Source organism: Erithacus rubecula (genome assembly GCF_903797595.1).
Source record: "Erithacus rubecula genome assembly, chromosome: 1".
NCBI lineage: Eukaryota > Metazoa > Chordata > Aves > Passeriformes > Muscicapidae > Erithacus > Erithacus rubecula.
The window spans coordinates 99,573,229-99,597,692 of record NC_136658.1 but is presented as its reverse complement, the minus strand read 5'-3'; the positions used below and the strand labels follow the sequence as shown (position 1 = coordinate 99,597,692).

General features: G+C 38.9%; 1 protein-coding gene across 1 annotated transcript in view; it reads right to left on the bottom strand.

The window, feature by feature from the left end:
* Positions 1–1,053: 1,053 nt before the first annotated feature.
* The window catches only part of PDK3 (pyruvate dehydrogenase kinase 3), a 50,657-nt gene continuing 27,246 nt past the window's right edge, over positions 1,054–24,464 (bottom strand). The window contains exons 4-11 of the mRNA XM_079323242.1: positions 18,553–18,737; positions 16,368–16,457; positions 13,013–13,090; positions 10,837–10,913; positions 9,529–9,630; positions 8,813–8,923; positions 3,725–3,838; positions 1,054–2,685 (exon numbers count right to left, since the gene is read on the bottom strand). Of these exons, the coding sequence (XP_079179368.1) occupies positions 2,542–2,685; positions 3,725–3,838; positions 8,813–8,923; positions 9,529–9,630; positions 10,837–10,913; positions 13,013–13,090; positions 16,368–16,457; positions 18,553–18,737 (901 nt within the window). The 3' untranslated portion in view covers positions 1,054–2,541. The remainder of the gene's footprint in view (positions 2,686–3,724; positions 3,839–8,812; positions 8,924–9,528; positions 9,631–10,836; positions 10,914–13,012; positions 13,091–16,367; positions 16,458–18,552; positions 18,738–24,464) is intronic.

Here is a 24,464-nt window from a genome sequence, read left to right as displayed (position 1 = left end):
TTGTGGATCAAGAAGTGAAATCTCTAATACACCATAACATCCTCCACAGTATCTTCAGCTTTTGTTCACAGCTTCCATGGTTTACATCCCATGGCTCCCATGGCCTACATTCACTTAATGAAACAAGTCCAATATGTCAGCATCCTTCCTTTGTTTTCTGTTCCCTCTCCTTGTCATGTATAAAGAGACAGCCAAAAACAAGTGCCAGGTCAGGATTTACTATTTCAAAATACTATTTCTAACAAAAACTGAAACTCAAGTTTCTTATGCAGACTACCTTATTCCTTGGAATGTTTTGGGTGATGTTCTATAAAAAACTGATCACATGCAACTGAGGAAATATTAGTTTCATCACAAATTTCTGTCTTTAAGCAAACTCTCCTCTGCAATTAATATAAAACACACACAACTTGAAATAATTTTAAAAACAGTACGAAGTTGCAGATGGAGGCAGAAGATAAATGACTAAATTTTAGTATATATGACTTGCAACCAGTGTTTCAGTCAAACCATTCCCCTGGTTTCAGCCCAGCAGCACAGCTGTATTGCTTGAACAGCAGCCTGCCTTCTCTGCAGAGTGCCTGCAGTGCTGGGAAGCTGCTGCTCTGGAGGCCACACGAGTCACACCCTCACTGTGCCCTGCCACGATCCTCTGGCCAGGGCCAAACAAATCCTGTTTGGGAACAGGAGGGCCCCATAAGCCCCCTCCTCTTCCTGCCTGCTGGCAGAGGGGCTCTGAGGGCAGCACTGCCCAGCTGCCCAGCAGGGAGAGCCTTCAGCAGCTGCCCTGCTGCCACCTGATCTGCAGGGAAGGGCAGCAGCCCATGGAGACAAGGAGCCAGTGCTGTATCACCCAGTCCCTGTGTGTGGGAACCCGAGCCCTGACTCTCCACTGCTCACACAGTTCAGGAACTCACTGCAACAGGCAAGGCAAGAACTTCCAACTCCTCAGAAATGGGGCTCTATGATAGAGTTTATTGCTCAAAGCACTTTATAATCCTTCAATGAAATGTGCTATGAAGTGCAAAGTACTATTGCTAAGTCAAACTAAGATTCTTTTTTTAAAATACTTAGGAATTTCTCAGCATTTCCCCAATAAATCAGTTCTTTATAAAAATAAATACTGGGAGGACAAAAGGGACAGTTCCCCCACAATTTTAGTAAACAAGTTTCATTTTTCCATGCTAAAATCTCTATTATCTTTCCAAAAAATAGCAAAACACCTAAGAGAAATTGAGGGTGCATTAGAGTTGCTTACAACTCATCTACTTTATTGCCACAGCTAATGTATCACCAGAACTTCTAAATTTCACAGGTTTTTCTCAAAGGCCATAGTATCAGAAAGAGCATTTGGCAAAGACTTTGTGAGGAACAGTTTTCAAATAGTCAGCAATTACCCTACGATAAATTTAGGGGAAAATACTTGGATTTTTTTCGTCTTTGATATTTTTTAACTTAAACCAGGTACCGGCCACATTTTGTCCCTCCCATTTCTACTGTGTTTCCAGTTTCATGTACTTAGACCAATGACACGTTCCAAAAGCTGGTGTACAACATCTTTATATACACTACAAATTCAGATAACCAGACTGTAGTCAGACATTGAATGTATAAATAACTTTGCAAACTATTTACAGGTTTTAAACTAATCAGGTTTCAATCAAACAACACTCTTAAGGCAAATTCATTTGTATGACTGGCTGTCTGGCTTCTCAGCATTTCTCTCCCCTCCCCAATTTCCCTAAAATGACAGGCAAATAAGAAACTGAATTACCCCCTGCCCTTGTACTGACAGAATTTCCTGTAAGGAGAGATGATCTAACTACTTAGGAGCTTTCCTCAAAACAAGGAAAAATGCATAGAAATGCATTTCTGTGTCAAGAAAATCATTAAGGTGCATACCAAGCAGTGGAAGTCCTACCGTCTTATAACAACACAACTTTTGTATGCACATGACAAATGGGTTTGGGAATTTGGAGAAAGCATCAGTTTAAAGCTGCACAACCCTTTTTAGAACTATGCATTTATAAACTCACTAGAAATAAGATCTGAAGAGCTCAAAGGGATTTTTTCTTAGGGGTGACACTGTGCAATACAAAATGCTGCATGAAGCACACGCTTAACTACGTTAGAATTCTTCTCTTACACCATATTGCTGTGCAAGATACTATTCACCACTTCAAGGGATTCTGCACATCGTATCAATCCTTAGGTTGGAATAAGAATTGGCCACTTCAAATAGTATCTTTTTGTTACAACTTTGTGTTCCTAAGTGCAATCACAGTGCCATCCCTTTTATCAATGCATGACTGAAGCAACCAAGCATATTCTGGTGAAGTACACAGGATTCACATACCAAACTCAGTGCTCAGTGCCTTCCTTTAAGTCCCAACCATCACTTTGTTCTTAGTATTTTTCAATGCCCTGATTAGGTCTTTGTTTGGAAGTAATTAGCTACTGTGGTCTGAAGGATTTTGGAACAAAGCAGAGACTTTATACTGAATGCAGAGGTCATCTCCAACAGAGACAAAAGGTGGCAAATTATCGATTAGCTTTATATTTAGAAGCATCCCTTGGTTCACTGCTAGGATTGCTCCAGTCATCTGCTTCAGGTGTGGTCTTGTAGTGCCGCCATGCTGACTTATTAAATACAGGAAGTCTTTCAAATGATTCACTTGAAAGGGCCTATGGAAAAACAAAAGCAATGGTTAGGTAACCCTGAAGATACAAGAGCAAGGTGATACTCTGGGGAGTCCTGCAGTTACAACTTCTGTACCCACCAAGTGTCACAGTTATCCCAGTGTCACACATCACAGCACTACTTTGAAAACACTTGAGCTGTGACTAGTAGCTCTAGTTATACTCAAAGTCCCAGTCAAAGTTAAAACAAAATAATAGCATTGAAAAATATTTCCCTTCTTTTACAGGGAGTGGTGTGTCTACACAGCAAGAAAAAGATTTTTGGTCAGAAACATTTTAGTGAGATTTGTCACTGACATAGAGCTGACAGCTACTCCAATACTTCCCCTCCCCAATGCAGTTGGGTCTGCCAGCACACTGACCTGTGGGGGCTCACCCAATCACCTTGGTCCTCTGAGAAAGGCCAGACCATTTTCCTCCACACACACATGCAGAGGGTGAAACCCATCAGAAGCAGAGGAGTCCACAACTCACTTGATTTATATAGCAAGGCACAGTAAAGTGCAAAGCCAACAACCTGCACAAGCTATACACTCTGTTCTTTTCAGCTCTCTGATGGAATTCAAGTAGCCTCAACCTTTAGTAGCCTGGGCTCTCCCAAAAAATAACAACAGCATCAATGCAGTCTGTTGCATCAAGAATTGCATAGAAAAGAACATATTTAGTAGTCAGGAGTCAGTCAATAGTCTTCTCATTTCCACTGTGGCCAAAACTTAGAATGAAAAAGCATTAACCAAAATGATCTCTTATCACAGTTTTTGGAAGATTCACCATTTATGACAGATTAATAAAATGCAACAATCCAACACAGGTATTGGAAAAAAAAAAATCAAGGCAAACAAACTAGTATTAGTGCCAAATTAATATATACGTAACATTGGAGTTTAGGATTTTATGTAACTGATTTAGGTAAAAGTGTCAAAGATAGCACAAAGAAAATTTGAAAACAAGCTGAAGAGAGAAAAGAACCTGCTACAAACAACCTACACTGCATTACTAATTTATCAAAGGGTGAAATTCATACCTTCAAATAAATAACAGCATCTGAACCCACGCCTTCCATCGAGTAGAGTTTAAGGTCACCTTGAAAGTACCTTGCATACAGACGAGAAATTGGCAACCCATAGCCAAACCCAGCCTGCAAAAACAACAGAACAGTTTCAAAAGTGCTACAGATCTCTGTAGCATTAGTTTATAAAAGAGAGGATACCTAAATATTAGATTTGTATCAAATTATTCTTGAAGCTTTCCTTTATTTCTCAGCTTATACTCTAAGTCCATATTCATCCTTTTGAGCAAGTTCTTTTTTCCTTGTGCATTAGTTTTTAGTACAAAAAGGGCTGAGTCCTTTGCTAGAACTCCCTCATCCATTTGTATTTTCTCAGAGGCAAGTAGGTGCAGCACACCATACCTGCTGCCTGCAACCAGGAAAGCAAACCAATGCTCTGCACAGCTTCCTCTCTGTGATCACCATTGCTGCAGTATTCCATTCTTTCTTTGGTAAAAATCAGAGTTTTGACAGCATATTTTTTTCTCCCCCAAGCCTGTGATTATTATCTCAAATGTCTCCACACTCAGGAGACTACACAAGAAAGCCAGAGACAACTCTTGTCTACTTCATCTAGGTCACACTATTAAGTGATTGCTGATGCCACTGTGCCACAGTCCTGCAGAGGAACACACAGACTAATAGAAGACAAATTACCCTCTCTGTTTAACAAGACCAGGATTCCACAGCACTAAATGCTCTCCTGAGGACTGAGACACAGTACAGCCCACACAATTTTCAAAGCAAAATGGGCTGCATGGGTACAAAGCCCAGATTTTAAATTGACCAAACTAGTATTCATAACCATGCCTGCAACAAGATCAATCACTTGGTACCTCTTCCAACCCTCTCTTGTCATAAAAGTTGTAAGAAAACCCTCCAAGTCTCTCTCACTGGGGCCAGGAATAAGATCTTGCTCAACACATGACTCCTTCAGATGACTGGCTATGTGTTGAGAACCAAAGTGGTTGGTTATGCACACAAATCCCACCTGAATTTTTCATGACTATCCAGTGCAATAAAGGAACTATTCCAAACACACAAGCATTTGGGAAAAAAACCCCAAATATATACAAGGCAAGGTAGCATGGGTGGAGTACAAGAAAAATTAGATACTTGAAGCTTTCAGAAAACCAATAAATTTGTTCCACAAAAATATTTCTACAAAAGCAATTGGTCAGAAAAGTTATAAACATGCCCTGAGTTTTCTAAACAAAGGCCTAAAATGATACAAAAATGAGAATGCTAAGAAGAAGGGTTTGCAAGCATTATGTACAGCTCATATGTGGTATCACTTATAAGAAATCCCTTGAGGGAAAAGTGAACATTAAAGAACTTGTACTACAGTATCCATCACAAATTATTTTGCTGTCATCTACTACCATATCTTCTGGCCTTTTCTGCCTTGTTTTTACAGAATTCTAAATTTAGTATTAAATTGGTTTATAGTTGCTGACTCAGTCCTTCTGAGCAAAATGAGAAACAGAAATGCCAAATATGCCTTTTTCACACTGCTTGTCATAGTTATTGGTGTCCATTAACAGAGTTAAAACAGTTGCTTAGCTGCACTTTTCCCAACATCATGTTTTAAATTTCTCAAAGAGAAATTTCACCTCCCACTAGACACATAAGCATCACTTTTAAACACCTGGCCTTAAAACTTTAGAGATTTCTTTCTTAACCTCTTAAAAATCGATTTGACTATCTTGAAAGAACTAAAAGAATGTTCAAAGCTGACTTGCTTTTCTGGAGACTGCACAATAACTAGATTACAGAAATTGTAAAGCACAGTGACCAAAAGGCAACCTGTATACAGCCCATACCCCAAGGCCCAGCTCAAGTAAAGGGCACTATCAACCAATACTGAAAACACTTTACATTTTCCTCACTCCAGAACCACCCCTCCCTTAAAACCCAGCTTCTGTTTGTGTCCTGTTCCTTTATGCTCTGTGATAGCCTACATCATTATTTCATACAACCTTCTTTCAAACATTTCCTGTCAGCCTCTCTGTGCACTGCCTTTAGGGTGCTTTCCAAACCAGATAACTACAAGAAATACAGAGACAGAGACCCCAGGTGAGTATCTTGTTAAACCCTGGCCTTGCAAAGGGTCTATTTTGCAAAAGACAATTAACAAGAGGTGTTTACTACATAGATCTGTGCTTGACCTAGAGGACAGAATAGTCTGTGATGGCACATCTGCCTTGAGAAAGGAAAGCTCCTTAGAGTAAATTTATCAGTAAATGTTACAGTATGCATTAAACAAATAGAAAGTTATTACATTTCTGTGTTATTAGCATCAACAGATTTAAATTAAAACTAATTTAAGCCACATTTCTCCTGTTATAAACAAATGCTGTCAGAGAGAGAACCATTAAATTTCCTAAGAAAACCTACTATCATTAAACATGACCATGTGTTTTAATGTGTACTCTATATGCAGTGCAGATGAACCTAAGACCTGCTAGAATCTAATGCTGCCATGGTAACAAACTTTCTCAGCAGGATTTAAATAACATTTGCAATGACAAGAGAGCAAAAATCTTCCCCAATCAACAGAAGGATAACTCTCTTCTACTGGCCAATTCCATTAATGTTTCATAAACTAGACAGGGGATCATATAACAAGGGGAAGAAATGTTAGAACAGAAAAATATGCCTATTTACACTGCACCCCAGCTTAGCTTAGAATACTACCTAATTCAAGGATGACACACTACCAACCTTCTGCTGCACTGTAATTCTTTGGTGGTTTGGTCCTCAGCACTAAACAATAAAAAAATTCCTTCTGTATGGACAACCAAGAGGATTTATGTGGAACATTTCTGCTGAAGGATTTTTATTTCCAGACTGGCATACAAAGCATTGCATAATTGTTTTTACAACTGGATCTGGGCTATAATACATAACTTGTCAAACTTCACTGCTAAGTCCTTGTTCCTGTTAGTGGCAAGATATGGCACAGACTCACAGTTTGTGACTTTCTACCTGCACTCACATATAAAAAACAGAGCTGAACAGTTTTTCTCAGCATTCAGTCTTGTGCAGGTATTGGTCAGACTCACAGGGAAAAGCTGCCAGACTCACAAGAGAAGAGGATCCTTTGTAGGTTTGACTACAGTGGCATAGACTGGGAAAGGAAAATAAAAGTCTGAAAATGGGATACAGAAGAATACCAAGGATAAATGCCACAGAATCAAAGTAAGCAATTCTGAAGATGAGGAAGTAAACAGAGCAATGCACTGCTAAAGATGCACAGGAGAAAGAAAAAAATATAGTGCCAATGCTAAGATGAACACATTTTACAATCAGAGCTACAAAGGAAGAGATAGTTTAATAGTGAATACAACTGGTAATCAAGGTGCAAGTTTATCCTGAGAACAAGTTTCAGGAAATCCTTGTAGCCTGATATGGTAAATTGCTGATCAAAAGTGAGACAGAACAAAGGCAGATTATGCATCAAGAGAGATTCTACCATTTGTGACAAAGAAAAAAGCTTATATGTGAATTAAGGCCTGTTCCCTCTCACTCATCACATTTGAGGAGATTTTCTATGAAAAAGCAGAAGTTTGAAACATAAGACTCAGATGTGCTGTAGAGGCAGGAGCTGAGAAGGATCAGTACCAAGGCAGTGCAGACACAGGGCTGGGTTGCTCACCTCCCACAGAGCAAAGGGGTAAAGCCAGGGCAATGCACTGCCATGCCACAGTGGTACCACTGTGGACCAAGGCAGCACCATAAAGACTTTCTGCTCATAAGCTAAGAGGAAATTTATTACCTCTGAGTCACTCTGAACTGATTTTACCCTCAGTTTACTGTTAAATATTTTATATCCAAAATAGTCATGTGGACAAGAGGGAAACAAACCCAGGCTGTGCCAGAGAGGTTTAGGTTGACATCAGGAAGAATCTCTTCACTGAAAGATTTGGCAAGAATTGAAACTGGCTGGCCAGGAAAGTACTGGAGTCAGTCACCATGCCTGGAAGTGTCCAGGGAGCAACTGGACAAGGCACTCAGTGCTGTGATTTAATTCACATGGAGGTGTTTGGTCAAAGGTTGGACTTGATCTTGGGAGGTCATTTCCACTCTTAACAATCCTGTGATTCCATGCTCTGCCCCACATCCTATTATACATCCGAAGGCACCTGAAGCACAGAAGTATCAGCAGGGGAGGAAAAAACCAACCACTTAGGAACATGAGAGATGAGAATACTCCTAAGCAGGGAAAGGAAATTTCTTAGAGAATCAAATTCTCAATAGGCAAAAGCAGAGACAAAAAGAGGCAAAATACAGCATCTGTATTAATCCACTTACTGAAAACCAGTCAAATGGAACAGTAGCAATATAATTTTTATCACGAGCCAATACGCAATTTAATAAAACAATTTAGAAATAGTATTTTAATATTTTTTTAAATCATGCTTGCTGAAAGAGTCTACACATTCAACATTGAAATAATTTCCCTGCCTAAAAGAAACTATGGGGAATTATTTTTTTATTTGAAATATGGCCTTGATGCATCTCAGAAAGGAGTATCACATAAGATATTTGCAATTAAATAGGAATATACCAAAATACGTTCATACCACATGCAGGTTTGGGAATGTTTTTTGATGTGTTTTACAATCCACAACATATAGAAAAATTATCTTCAAGCTTCAGAAAAAGCTTGTGCATTGCCAGAAGGTGCCTCTCAAGTGCTGAGCATGCGGCCTACCTTTTTAATCTGTTTATGATAGGAAACTTAGATTAACAGTAATTTATACACCAAAGAGAAGCTCGTTAGGTCATTCACCTGCTCAGTTATATAGCACTAAAGATCCTGCCCATTAACCTGTGAAAATACTGTGCTTATGCAAGTTTTTTATGCTTGTTACCAAGAATGTAATTTTCTATTCCGTAGACTAAGTGATGATAACCGAATTCATTTTCTCCTGTTCTACCTGGATAGACTTGCTAATGATAAACCTCAGTGGAAAACCTGACCTAGCAGATTGCAGTGAAGAGAAATGTAAAATCAGAGTGGTGCAAAGGGACATTTAAATACATATTGCAAATGCTTACCAAAGGCACAGCCCTTGAGGGCTCCAGACTGGGCCTGGGTGCTGTTGAGTACATGTAGTTAAACAATCTGTCTATTTTCCTTAGAGGTACACCTCCACCTTGGTCACTTATCTAAGGAATGAAAATTGAAGAGCTTTAAACATCTGGTTTTGAAAACAAACCCACAGAACATCAAGAAGCATTATCTAAATTACTTCAGAAATACTAAAGGAGCAGTTAGGCTGTCTGGAGAAAGAGGGCTGGGAGTGACCTTGCCATGGTCATGACCTTGCCACATGCAGCTTCCTGAGGAGGGGAACTGGGGAGGGAGGTGCTCATCTCATCTCCCTGGATCCAGTGATGGGACATGTGCCAACAGTTCAAAGTTGCAACATCAGGAGGGATTTAGAGTGGACATCAGGAAGCAATTCTGTATGGGAGGGGCAGTGAAAAAGCAGAACAGGTTTCCTGGAGAGATGGTCAATGGCCCAAGTCTGTCAGTGACCAAGAGGCATTTGGACAGTTCCCCTCACAAATGTGCTTTGGCTACTGGTCAGTCCTGAAGTGGTCAGGCAGTTGGACAAGATGTTCCTTGTAGGTCTTTGCCAACCAAAAATATTCTGCTCTAATGAATATGAAGCAGGTGATACAATAATTAATTTTCTTTTTCAAATTAGAAGTCTTACTACTCTAAACCTAGCAGATTTGCAAGCTGTGTATTATTTTCAGGCATTTACCTTAATAGATAGATCTTCTTTCCCCAGAGTGACTAAGGTTTTGATCGATGGACAGGCTTCTTTCTTACCTTCATGCAATTCCACTGTAGCTCTCATTGAATTCTGAAAATAAAAGAAAATGCAGTCTCTTTGATTCTAACATTAACATGTAAGCTTTTTGTGACAAGTTAGAACTTGAATTTATTTTGTAGCATCTACTATGTCCTACAGTTGTGTAGAAGATAGAAAAGGCTGTATTTAACACAAATTCAAGTGCCATCACGTCAATGAATTCCCCAGTAAACTTTTACATTACAATTTGTTATACATAACTTTTATTTATTTGATATAGTCAGGGAAAAGAAAGCAAGACTTCCCCCCGCCCCCCCATGTGAAATCAAGTAAATATATCTTCAGGATGAGAACATCCTTCACCTCCATCCTGTATCACACCAACAGTGATGTTCACCACAGAAAGCTAGTTTTCATTTTCTCAGCCTGGGTCACATATTTTTCAAGTTGCCATCTGTCAATCTGACTTCATGTCAACAGAGTTCCCACTGCCAGTCCCTCCCAGTTCTTTACAGCTACAACTTACTGGCTTCAGCCTGTTTCATGACTTGTACTCAAAACATACTCACATTTACCACACAAATTCACATCTGTTCTGCCAAAAAATTAATGCTACAAGTGGCAAAATGGGAGAAGACTTAAATTAACATAGTTGACAAATGTCAGAAATCAAATCCCAAAAAACAGTACTTTGAAAAGGTTTCTCTATGACCAAATACAAGTTTTCCCCTCAATTTCTAGTGTTCAGTGCACCAGTTCGAGACCTCCTCTCTTCTTTCAAACCATGTAACAGCTCTCAAATGTTCCATTTTCACTCTTATTCCAATTATTCAGAAAACATAAAACCAAAACAAACCATTCATCTACACTATTCAAAGATACAGGGCCAGTTTTCACAATAAAGGCACTGATCCTAACCAGTCCTCAAATAATCAATAAAGAAGCAAGCTCATAAAAACTGCAAGGTTATGAATATTCCATAACTGCAAAACTAGACTGTCATCAGTGTTTTAAGTTAATTAAAAAAGCTACAAAAGCACAACAGGTAAAGTGGGAAACCAGGAGCTTTTAAATATGCAAGGTCATAAGAGAGGGGTTTAAGTCTGGCTTTTAAAAAAAAGTGAAGAGTGTTTGAAACAAATGGTTTTTTCAGTTTTCCTTTCTAAAGCTTATTTTAAGAGCTGTAATGAAAGGAATCTCAATTTCAACAGTAACAGGATCACAAAACCCTCCCAAATGTTAACAAGTGCAACCTACCTTGAATAATTCAAATAACATATGAAACAAATGAGAAGGTACATAGACTACTTGAATGGGCTTGTTTGGAGCTTTAGCTAAAAAAAAAAAAGAAATAAAAATGTCAAATCATTTTTCTTCAAAACAGTATTTTGCAGCATTGCCCTTTACCAGAATAACATGAACATGTAGGCACAGACAAATATGTAAGCATGTTCTAATTTTCCCAGCTCAAAATTAGTTCCATGAAGTAAAAATAGAAATTTTAGTCACTGCTATCACCTGAAAGAACACATTGTAATTATGATCTTCAAATCCATCCAGTCAGCAGACTTTGTTTAGATATGAAGCTTCACTAAGTAGTGGTGGGTTTCATAAAACAGTGTATGCTAACCAAGAAAACTTGCCTACTTAAGTGGGAAACTTTCACAAGCTCACATACTACTTAGGCATAATATTTGCTGCACAAAGAGATTCTTAAAGGGAAGAAAAACCCACTGTTTAACTATTCTAAAAACAACTACATATTTCCTCTTCATCAAAACACACAAAATGTAAGTATTCATAAAAATTTTCAAATGTACTTCAAACAATATCACAGCTTCCATATTCCAAACCATCACTGGATTGTTTGTCCACTGCTGTTCCACTGAGAGTGTTTCAGCAGAGGGGTATGGCTTGGCACAGCTCTGAATGCCGGAGTGCTCACTGATGAATTAGGCAGGAAATAATATAGCTGCACTTAATACATTCCAGGGCAGTTCTGGTGCTGAAGATGAAGTCATCCCTGAACATTCAAATATCTACTGGCATTAAATTATGCAGTAACAGAGTCAGACTGAGCAGAAGTTCAGATGGAAGGGAAGTCTCAAACTGTCTGTTTCATAAATTCCAGGAAGATATAAATATGCACAAAAAACATGGCTGGAGTCAACTTCATTCTTTCTGGCACTGAGGGCTGGTAATAATCCCAGCCATTATTTTCAGAGACATGGCAGTAAAAACTGCTAGGAAAAGGAGAAGACCAAAGTAATGCTCTACAAGACACCTTGATACTTTATTTTGTTAATTTTGTCAGTCCCATTCCCTTGTGCTTCACCAAAACCAAAGAAACTGACTCACGCTTGTTTGAGGCACAGAGGTAGAATATGAGTTATTGTTGCTCTTGGGAGGTAATTTGCAAAGTTGTTTTCCTCATATTGATAACAAGCTGACTTAAAGGAAACAGGTAATTCTTTATTCACTTTATTCACAGCAACTTGCTTCTCTACTGTTGGATCTTTTAACTTATGCCTTCAGATGAATTTTGCATTGATTGATTCCTCTGCTGCAACAGTCAGTACTTTTATCTCTAGAATCACTCAGTTTAAAAGGGGAAGGTCAGGTCCTCTGGATTTGGTAGAAATGGGTGGCAATGCATCACTGCTGACAGTATCACCTTGTGCACAGAAATAATTCTACACTACTCAGGACTTTGAGCAACACAAATTCCATATATCACACTCTCCCATTGAGTGTTACCTACTTCTGAGATTTTGCAATTCTTCTGCTGAAGTTTGGAACTATCTTAGTCTTATGTTTGGCTGCTGTTCAAAATCTGGGAGAGGATCACTGAGGAAATTTTTTTTTAACTAAAAAAAAAGGTAAGCTCCCTTTTGTCAATAAAATAATAAACAAAAAGCAGTCAATATGCTGACAAGGCCTGTCTCATCAGTTTTGTGTCATCCAATTTTCATGTCTGCAATCAATTTGAAACAGATTTTCATGTGAGAAGTTTATGATAGGACTTAAAACAGACTACCTAATAAAAAATCCAATTTTGCCATCTCACATAGAAGGGCTCACCACTCTGTTGAGAGTGCCAATGGAATTCATGGGTTTATAAGCACATTTTGGAATGAAACAAGTTTCAATTCTTTTGGAAGATTAAGAAGGCCTGCATGTTTCCTTCTCAGTTATGAGGAGTCTTGGTTTATTTTCTTTAAAGTCATAGTGAATTTAGCAGCTAGAAGTCTGCCTTCAGCATAAAGAAGTAAGCATCATGATGACAAACTATAATTCCAGTGCCCATGTAGACACATTAGAACAAAAGTAACTGCATAGTTCAAATTATAATTTACAATTAACAAAACCAGAAATCACAGATACCAGAAATGTATTTTCTTACATACATCAGTTAAATTCATTTCATAATTACCATTGAATTCTTCAACTTCCAGATCAGGTGCCATTGTATAGTACTGTTCACATAACATTTTAGCTGTTTCATAAGCATCTACAAAACAACAGAACAAATACTGTTTTATCAAAATCTTCTAGCAATGATCAGCAGTGTTCATCCTCACTGTGAAAGGCTATAAACAGAACACTCACTTTGAGCACTAGTTTACAAGCATGAAGCTGGTATTCAATCTAATCCCTTCTACTCTGTATACTCACAGCTCAGCTGTCAGGAAAGGGAAAACTATCTAAAGCTCTATAAAGAAAAGAACAGTGCTGGAGAGAAGCTATTTTTCTTCTTTGTTTGGGGCTTGAAAACCAGAAGGATATAATCTTAGGCTGACCACAAAATCTACTTGTTTTTTATTTCCTGATCACAATTTAATATTTGTTCTTTTCCATCTCCAATAAAAAAGGATGACACTGTAGCTATAAATTCAGGTTTTCCAAACACAATACTGTTTACAGTACTTAATTTTCAAGGTGTTTTGGGGGAAAAGCTGGATAAGATTATTCATTCTTTCCCACTGAATTGAGAAATACTTCCCCATAGCTCAAATCACACATTGTTCAGACACAGATAGCAAGTTTAAGTTATGCTTTGTCACTGGTGGTGCCCCCCAAGGTTCAATACTGGGCCCAGGATTGTTTAACTTGTCCATCAGTGCCTTGGAGGAAGGGGCAGGGGCTCCTCAGTGAGTTCAGTGATGGCAGAGCTGGAGGGGAGGCTGAAACCCCCAGAGCTCTGCAGCCCTTCAGAAGGGCCTGGACAGGCTGGAGAGAGGCAGAGGAATGGTCTGGAATGCAGCAAAGGCAAATGCAGGGCCTGCCCTGGGGAAGGACAGCCCCAGGCACAGCACAGGCTGGGGCTGCCCTGCTGGGAAGCAGCTCTGCAGAGAAGGGCCTGGGGGTCCCGGGGGACAAGGAGCTGTCCCTGAGCCAGCAGTGCCCTGGGGCCAGGAGGGCCCCTGGGATCCTGGGGTGAGCAGGGAGAGCACTGCCAGAGGGCAGGGAGGGGATCCTGCCCCTCCACTCTGCCCACTGAGGGGAGCCTGCAGTGCTGGGCCCAGCTCTGGGCTCCTCAGCACAGGAGAGACATGGAGACCCTGGAGGGGACCAGGGGAGCACTGGAATATGATGAAGGGACTGGAACATCTCTCTGATGAGGAGAGACTGAGGGAGGTGAGCCTGTACAGCCCTGAGAAAACTGAGCAAGGACCTCATTAATGCCTAAGAACACCTGAGGAGGAGGTGCCAAGAGGATGGAGCCTTTTGGAGGCTCTTTTCTGTGCTGCTGAGCAATAGGACCAGAGGCAGAAATTGATGCACAGCAGGTTCCACCTGAACATGAGGAAGAATCTCTTCCCTGTGCAGTGACTGAGCACTGGCACAGATTGCCCAGAGAAGGTGTGGAGTCTCCCTCAGTGGAGATGTTCAAGAACCATCTGGACACAATCCTGTGCCTTGGGCTCTGGGATGGCCCTGCTTGAGCAGGGAGGGAGGATGGACCAGATGACTTGCAGTGCTCTCTTCCAACCTGACCCATTCTGCAATTCTGTATTTCAAAGATTTCTTACTGGTTTCTTAGCAGCTCTAGGTCAAACAGTCTGAATGCAGTCTAACATTTTACCTTCCTCTAAAAGCCAACTCTTTGGCAGAGTCCTAAGACTGTGGAAGAGACTGTGAAGTTCAAAGCATGCTTCATGGTGTGGATGGAGATTAAGAAGAAATAACAGTGAGAAATCTATTGGTAAATCTAAAATCCTGGCTCCAGGAAAAAACCTGAATTTGTTATCAGCTCAAAATTCTTATTGTAGGACAGTTAGCAAGACAGAAAAAGCCATCTCAGGCAGCACAGACACAACACTTGGTGTAGCTGCTTGAAGCAAGAAGTGGCTGTTTAAATCATTTCTTCATTGTCTGAAGGGCATACAGGGCTTATAGCTGCCATACACAGAACCAAAATCAACATTTTTAACTGATAAACTATTCAGAATGCTGCCTGTGAACCAGAACATTTGGGAGCCAGGCCAGCATACAGAACTTAAATTAATCCCTCCACCAATTCTACAAGGAAAAGGCCACAATCACCTTGACAGGACTATACAGCCCCTGTCTTAAAGGACATTTTGTTTCTTTGAAAGGCAACACTGGACACTGTTTGCTCTGCCCTTTTATAGTCAGTGTTGTGTATGATCTATTTTAGCTACTTGCTTGAAAACTGGACTTAGCACCTTCTGACACTATGCACTCCCCTGTCCAAGGCAGCAACTGTGAGTCTCACAATCAAAATTGATTCAAATATTGCTATTAGAAGGCAAAGCTAAACAACCAACACAGCTGTAACATATAAAATGTTGAGATCAAAATGGAGTAAGGTAAATTAAAAGAAAAAAAAAAAAGCTGCTGAAAAAGGTCACCTTAGGAGCCAAGAAGAGCTAGAAAAAAAGCTGTAAGAGAGCTGCAAAAAGCATTACAAAGTGAGCTATCACAGGTCAGACTTTGAGATAAGAAAGGTTTCCCTCTCACTTCACCAAAGGCTGGCAGAAAGTGAAGGGGAGAAGCACATTCTGCCTATCCTTTGCAGCTGCACAAACAGCAGCAAAGGACAGAGGCTGCAATCCTGTCCTACAGCAAGACCTGCATTTGCAAATGGATACTCCCAGAGTGTGAACCTTCCATAGAGAAGTTCTTGAAGCAGCCAGCATTGGCTCATGCCTCCTTGCTAACACTCTGAAAGCTTTCACAACACAGAGCAAACAGGGCTTCCAGTGTGACTGTGCCAGATCAGTCAGGTACAACCACAACATCCATGTCTTCTGCAGGAGACAAAACAAGCTGTGGTATGATCAGAGCAAAGTGGAGTTTAACTGGAATATCTGTACACCTGAGGACATTTTTATGAAAGGCCTAGCTAAACAAAACTAAACAAAATGGAAATTTCACTTACTCTCAGTTTTCTGTAATACCAGCATGTGGTACAAAAACAGGACATGAGAACCTGTTTCTAAGTATTTCAGGAAGAAATTATCTAAAGTTTAATAAAACATTTAGACATTTCATCTGATATTTAAAAGTACAGACTATAGACTGTTAAAAATCAAATTGCTTTTTTAGTTCTGTTAACAGACCAAAAATTTCTCTCTTCTCAATAATGAAGACATTAGAAAGTCTCAGTAAGCCCAGGGCTTCATTGTGAGCAGAATTTTCATTTAATAAAACAAGAAAAGAAATGGATTTAAATCACTTTCAGTTTCTTGTATCTCAATAAAATCCTTCTGAATATTTTAAATTGGGGGATTTCAGTCACAAAAATATTAACTTCATCTTACCTTTAACCACCTCTGCCACATCACAATTAGGATCAATACTTCCAATATGTTTGGGATGAGCAGGATTAATATCTCCACCAAACAGAAGTGCTAAAACAAAAAAGAAATGGTAGTAAATTATTTATTACCCTTGAGGCAGGCCAGAAAGTTTCAATCTGATGGTATCTGAGATTTACTGGATACTGCATTATTTAGTAAAAAGATACTCCAGCAAAATGCCAGAATCCTCTTTAAGAAGACTACTTTTCTAAGTGCTCATCTTCCCTCCTTTTTTTTTAATTTCAGTTTTTACACTTAAGACTAGTTAAAACAGAATTTGTGATGTGGGAGGACTGAGGTGAAAACCTAAATTTCAAAGCACATTATAAAAAATTAGATAAAATTACAATGTAAGACACTTCATTTGTGCTGTTATGTCAGAACAGAAGCACTCACAACAATGAAAACATTACAGTAAAAAGGACTGTGGAACTGTAAGGCACCATCAAAAGCCTTTTACACTCACCTAAGCTGCAATTTCACAGCTGGCACAGAGGTCTCACTCACTCATTCGACTTTCTCACTGGATCTCAGCAGTTTGATCCCTACTCCCTCTTTGTAGAAGGGTCTGGTACTCACTAGACCCCTCACCAAGAGTTTAAAGAAGACTCTCAAAGAAGTAGAAAGGTTTTGTACTTTATTTCAGGAGTCTTTTTCTGTCATTTTAGCAAGTTAGTGAGCTCTGACATGAAGCAGGTGCAGCACCAGGTGAGCAAAAGTCTAGACCTGAAAGCTTTTCTTTCAGACACTGGGCACTGTGTCCTGCAGAACAGCACTGCAGGAAACACTCTGCCAAGAATGTAGGAACAGAAATGCAAACTATATAAAAACTTGGGTTTGCATTCTGCTTTCCAATTATCTTTTTCTCCAGTGCTTCAAGATTAATATTTGCCATCACAGACAGACCACTAACACTGCTAACACACGGACATTATACAAGGTTAACCAAACTTTAAGCATCTACAAGCGGTTTTAAGCTCCAATTAAAGAGGAGGATCCATAGGAAAAGCTAGTTCAGTTCAATTAATCAAGTTTAATATTTTAGAATAAGTGCAAATTTTGCTAGCACTCAGCCCAAGAATTCTATTAGGACAATGTTTGTACTCTATTGCTAGAACTCTTAGATGAAAGCCTTTTAACTTGGTTTTATGTCTGTCAGCTCTCTGCCCAGGTGCAAGTAAAGAAAAAGCTGTACATTCATCTCATTTTGTATGCTTTGCCACATTCAAGTTATCTGTACACACACAGAGGAAGGCATTTGTTAGTCACATGAAAGGTTACTAGAAAGACACACAACTTGTAGTAAAACACCTCATACTCCAGCATCCACATCACCTGTAGCATACAACAATTTCTAAGAGCTCAGAAAAGCAGAATACTGAGCAGAGAATGAAGCTCTAGAGCTAAAAGGCACAAGACACACTAAAGCAGACCAGAAGACTGTCCTTAACTTTACACAGATCACTTTCTGCATGGTTGCACATACTGGTTAATAGGAGCTGTGCAAGTAACTCCCTTCACTCTGTAATACGAATATAAAAAAGTGAGTTTATTAGTAACAACAAATGAAACAGAACCTAATGACAAAGGATGACTAATTCCAGCATTTATCCATCAATAGGAAATAGGAAGCAAGGGAAGGCAAGAGACATAATTTAAAACTTTAGTTAGAAACACTTAACCTCTTTAAAAGGCAAGAAAGTCTAGAAAACTTGCTAAAAAAAAACAACATGTATAGCACCTAACCTATTCAAAATTTAAAGCATCTTTGCATTTCATTATGAAATAAATATAAGCTCTACAAACTATGTTGAAAGCTTTGTGAATAGGGAGATACAGCTACTTTACTATTACCCAAAAATACTTAATGTATCACTTCACAAGCCATCTCAGTCAATAAGACTAAAAAGTGACAGCCACACTAAACAAAGACTGACAATTCTAAAAGAAAGCACACTGGTGTTTTGGATTCATTTCTTATCATTATCATTGCAAAGCATCAAATTAACTAGTTGCCAGTATATCTTTTGCCATAATTAGCACAGAATAGGCATGAGAATGAAAAAAAAAAATACAAAAGAAATCATCTTCAGATGTACAAGCAATTACCAATGAGTTCTCAAGGAAGAGAAAAGCAACTACTTACTGTGTTGGTTAATAAGCATACGGAAGGAGATGCGGTTGGTGTAGAATCTATCTAGAAAATACTGGATGTTACTGCTAACAAATGGATCAAAGCCATATTTTTCCTTGTATTCAATCACCCCTTGTGCCATGGTTGGAACCACGTCATTGTGTCTGTTCCTGACTTTAATTAAAACATCTAAAAAGCTGGAGGAAACAAAATCAGAAAGAGGTTATTAGAAATAAAATTAAAACTCAACAACAGTATAACCATATTATCTGTTTACTATGACTCCCAGTCAATAAAAAAATAACAGAGGGAAAATACAAAAATATAATACCTAAACAAGCCTATTTAAAGAGAAGTATTTGATCAACCTCTCACTCACAAGACCTGTAAAGCATTTAGAGCCCCAAATATTCCTTGAAATTAAACCAATCTTTCTTCAACATTGATGGAGAGTAAAAGATCCTCTTTCACTGAGATCATGTGCACTACAGTAACTGTCATCCTCTGCTACATCTAACAGTAGCTGGGAGATTGAAAAGGAAACTCAGGAAAATATCTGACCACCCTTTATAATTTCCTTAGAAAAAACTGTGTTTTCTTCCCAACACCTCAACCCATGCAGTGAACTCTGAATGCATTTCCTTCACCTGGTATCTCTTGGGCTAAGTGAAAATCCCAGGACATTGTGAGACATTGTGTAATTGTGTGACTCCTGTTCAGTTTCCTCTGACACCACTGGATGGCAGAGTGAATACAACAGAGCTCTCCTTTGGATCTCGGCAACTTTTAGCATTACACTCCCATAGCTTTTAAAGATAATTTCCTTTGAAACAGCTTGGAGGATTTCTGTTTCTCCTGCCAAGGCAGCTCAACACCTATGATCTTCAATGTGCTCATCCTTTTTCCCCCCACATATAAACCCATATGTACTTGAAATGCCAATTATTAGTAGCTATCTAAAGTGGAAACACAGAAAATCAGTACTACTCAACTCTGCTACATTCTCCAATACTAAATTAATATTAACACTACAATGTTTACATAATGCTGTTTTAGAAAGTACAAATGGTAAAATGCAACTTTCCAAAGAAAGCAAAGCTGGAAGACTTGTTCAGATGTGCCTGTATCTGCAATTCTACAGATCATTTTCCAAAAAATAAACAGAACATTATTTGTAGATTTATAATGAATACTGAAAAGAAATTTATTAATTATTTTTATCCAAAGTAGAATATACACCAGCTAATGAAAGAACCACAGAAATCACTGAAAGGTCTTCTAGTCCAATCCCCCAGCAAATGAGCAAGGGAAAGAACAAAAAAAGTAAAAAAGACCAATCATTGGTCACCACATTTAAATCAGATATTTCCTTCCTTTTCAGGACCACTTAGTCAAGACAGTTAATTTGTTCTAAACCATTCTTAACAAGTGATACACTTTCAAAATAATTTTCATTCCACACCTGCCAGCTGCAAAGGAATGTAGGATTCCTTTTTACTAGTTTTTTCCTGATCCTAAAACTGCTACACATTTTTGCCTGTGTATTAACAAACAGTTCAGCAGTCTTTCAACACTACTCTGTTGCATAGAAAAGGGGAAGTTTTAACTGCCAAATTCCCCATTCTAAATACTATCACAGTGCAAAATGACTGTTCTCTTACCAGTCTTGCCAACTGGGCAGCTTGGAACATTTAATGCCTAAAAGTTTTATACATTTTTAGTGTTTATTGAGTTTTGACTGTGATCTGTTACCTCTGAGAGGTGATGTTAGACTGGTGCCTGACTGTACTTGTGCTGCTTCTCTGCTTCTGAGCAACAAGATCCTAGTAAAGAGCAGAGCTGGAAGTAATGTTTACAGTCACATCTGAAACAGAACTGACAACATTCTCTCCTGTTGTTTGCTCTGCTATTTGTTTTTAAATACCTCCACTATCCACAATACATACCTAATGCCAAGAGGGCAAATTGCTCACTGATATCCCACTACCAAAGTGCTTAAATGCACAGAGCGTGCCAAAGGGCAAAGGGCTTAGGTTTATCTGCTGCAGCAAAATCATAGCTGAAGCTTAGTCAGCATATTACTAAATATATAATAAAGGAATGCCCCATTATTGCACTGATATGACAAACCTCTTGCTCCATCTTTCATGATAACTCAGTTCACTCATGTGTTTTCATCAAGCAGATGATTTTAAAGGAGCAAACACAAGAAGAATATAGACACATTTCAAAGTAGCAGAGCACAAATCAGAACACATCTCCTTAACCTAACACTCATTCCTTACAGCCCCTCTACCTGCTACACCCCTGAAAGCCACAAAGCTTTCATTGTACTCAAGGAATATCAAGAAATTTTAAAACTGTTTATGGGATTTACTGGGAATACTCCGGAACAGCTCTGAAAATTCTGTTTACCATTTTCTTTTGTCCACAATTCTGTGTATTTTCAAAACCACAAAGAATAAATAATGCAATTGGTTTGACAAATGAGAAATAATTAATAAGAAGCTACTTTAGTTAAGTGAGCTAAGTATTAACAGAAGAATACTTAAGGCATTACCACAAGTGTTAAATAAAGGAAGGTTAAAAAATTATGCAAATACAAGAAATAACTTGTGTTGTGACATTCATTAATTAGCTTCCTAATAACCTGTATATATTATTCCATTTTGATCTACCATTCAGTGCAAGAAAACAAGCATAAGAAAGTCAATATAAAGACAAAGGGAATGTTTTTAGTGTCTCTTATGTATAGTATTATCTGAAAGATGAAAAACACAAATGTGATGAGTAGAGTAAAAAACTCCTTTAAATGCAACAAATGCAATGGTTTGGGGTTTTTCTGAACGGCTGCTCTGTTTTGAATCAGTGCTAGCTGGCAGCTGAGTATCAACAGAAAGTGAGGTAGAAGTTCACACTCTGAAAGATTTCTGTACTAGAATGTGTATCTACTTCCAAAGTTCAAAACTAATTACAGTAGCATTTCATTATGTAAAAGTAACAAAATGGCACCTTCTTAATCAGAGGTAATCCAATATTTACATAGCTCAGACTGCTTACAGAACCACTATTTTAATTGCAGAAAGGAAGGCTCCTTGTTTACCAAGTTCCTTGTGTGTTATCTCAGACATGCTGGCAGCTGATGGCCTCAGTGGCTCCCAGCTCCAGGACACTCCCTCGCACACCCTCCCTTGAGAGGGTCACAAAGTGAAAAATCAGCAAAGAAACTCAGTGGTGTAGAGGCTGCACTAAGTGTACTTTGAGAGAACAGTGAACAGCATGTTTTACAAACCCTTCGATTTTTGAAACACAGCTTCAACCTCTGTGTGTTTACTGGATAGTGACATCTTGGAAAACTTCCAACACTTCTGCCCACTTGCACCCTTCACCAAGCGTGGACACCTTATCTTTGGGCTCCTGTTATCACACTGTTTGGCAGAACTGCGGAAAAACTTCCACCTGACACCTCTACTGCTCAAAAAAAATATTTGTGTTACCAAAAAGGTATCCTACCGTTTGACAAATGCCCACACTGACAGTGACAGTAATGTGGTAATGCTGCAGTGAGCCTTCATAAGGTCTGCTAGCCAATGGAAGGACACAGAGAAACTGAAACACTTCACGAGAACAATGCCAAGGGGAAAAAAAATCTTTTCAAAGGATTTTGTCCAAAGTTCACAAAAAAGTAATGCCCAAGAACATCCATCTGCCCTCCAATTCATATACTAGGAGCAGAGAGAAGTTGAGCCACTCTGAAATGTTAGTTTAGTCTCTGCACCTACTCCTATAAGCACTCATCCTCTCCATTGCAGGGGCACTGCTTCCTTTGCTGCCACACACTGTAACTGGCCACACAGAGCTCAGAGTGGGCTATTCTTCCACTGCATCCATTTCCCAACTCACTTCACTGCGTGGCCTCACACACAGCTGTGCCAGTACATGGATGACATCTCTAACACTAATACAGAAAATTGTTTCCTCAGAAAGAGAGCCCAAACTCTGAGAATACCAGAGCAGGCTCCCCAGACAAGCAGCAATAAAACCACAAATAGTCAGGAGACAGTTTTCTGTTCAACTGATAAAAGCATTGCACCATTTTAGAAAACAGTAAGAACTACTACCAACACTGATAGAGCACATGTGTGGATATCCAACCTCACTGAAGGATCAGTTTAGCACCCCTTCTCTCCTCTGCTACTGTTACACTGATTAGCCAGAACAGAAACTGAAGTCCATCTCAGCTGACAGGAAGTCCAACAAGGCACTCTTTAATTTCCAAAAACCAACTGCTCGGTTATTCTTCATGTTCTTTAAGTATCTGAGGTGGACAGCATGTTGAGCTCCAAACAGAAGCTGCTGGGATAGTACAGGAAGAACAAGGGCAAGTACTTCCACTTGGGCAAGACTCACATCTTGTGACACTATTTAAGGAAGAAGAGATAGAGGCCATCATGAAATGCCTAAATCACCTGATACCCCACAGGCCTCGGACAAGGATGGGCATTTGATGGCCAAAGGATGCAAGGCTGGGTCTTCTGTATACGAGTCATACACTCTGTAACATTAACATGTAAAATGTTCCTGGTCCAACGAGGAACAGACAGTGGATAGGAGCCAAGAGATGAAGCTGCTCCAACTCCTCATTATAGGCTGCTCTGGGCAAGGTACTCAGATACTCCACAGATACTGTCTGCACGAGAAAGGCTTTGCTCCAAAGGACCAGGCATACCTTATAATCTTCCAGGTGTTTCTTTAAGCAAACCAATCTGGCTGAAGAACTATTCCTATTTATGCATCCCTCAAGACAGTTAAAGTTCCAGATAAATTACTCAAATTCCATATGTAATGATACATCCAGTCAGAAAAGAACAGAAACTTTAATGCAAACTTAAATGAACTCAGAAATGTGGGGGTTTTCCCCACTGAAAAGCAGTTCATTTAACTACCAGCATTCCTGATACTTTCTGACCATAGTGATATGATTCTGACCACAAAACACAAAAGTAAAAAAGGACTAGACAGCAGCAACATGGAATATTGACACAGGAGTTGAGAAATTTGTTACATTTATCTGTGGGTTATTATAAGATAAATATGGACATAGTTAAGAGTATTTTTGAAAAACAGCTTGTAAAGAATATTTAAAAAATTCTAATTACAGGTCAATATGCAATTAAACAGCATAGCCTTCAGTAAGTTAGGAATAGATGACATCCCAGAGCAGGAAAGTAAATCTGATTTTCTAATCTTAGATAGCCTATCCAATACTGCCAAAAAGAACAAATCTACTCTTTAATCAGCTAATACATTTTTAAATCTCTTTTCACAGGCCAGATGCAGTCTAGAAGACAACTCATCCTAACAAAGACCCTAGCTGAACTTCACCTCAATAGGTAGCAATAAATTCCATGCATCCTTATTATATGTACCTAATTATACAGAACACAACAATTGCAAGATTTCAAAGCTTTTAAGAGATAATTATCCTGAATTATATTGATATTTGCTTCATTATGAAATATTTGTTCTGCCATACTCATATAAATCATCACAAACAATATTTGCAGTTGCCATGAAACAATATCAAGAATGCCATATCCATATGGTAGAAGCAGATAATTCATGAGTTAATTATAAGACTCTAAAAACAGATCTCCAAGAGAACTGCTCGTTAGCCTTTATAAATATATATATTTATGATACTGTGATCTACTTTGAACCTCTGAAGTTCATAAAAAGCTGAAATTCAGTTACCTAAATACAGAACACCAAAGATGGTTTCAGAAGCTACATAACCACCTTGTCTCAACCCACACATCCAGGACATTATAGGCTTAAGAGGACCTGTGTTAAAATTGCCAAGCTCAGTCAGGTGTTTCAGACAGTTCATGTCATCTCAAAGGGCAACAGACACCTAAGTTTTG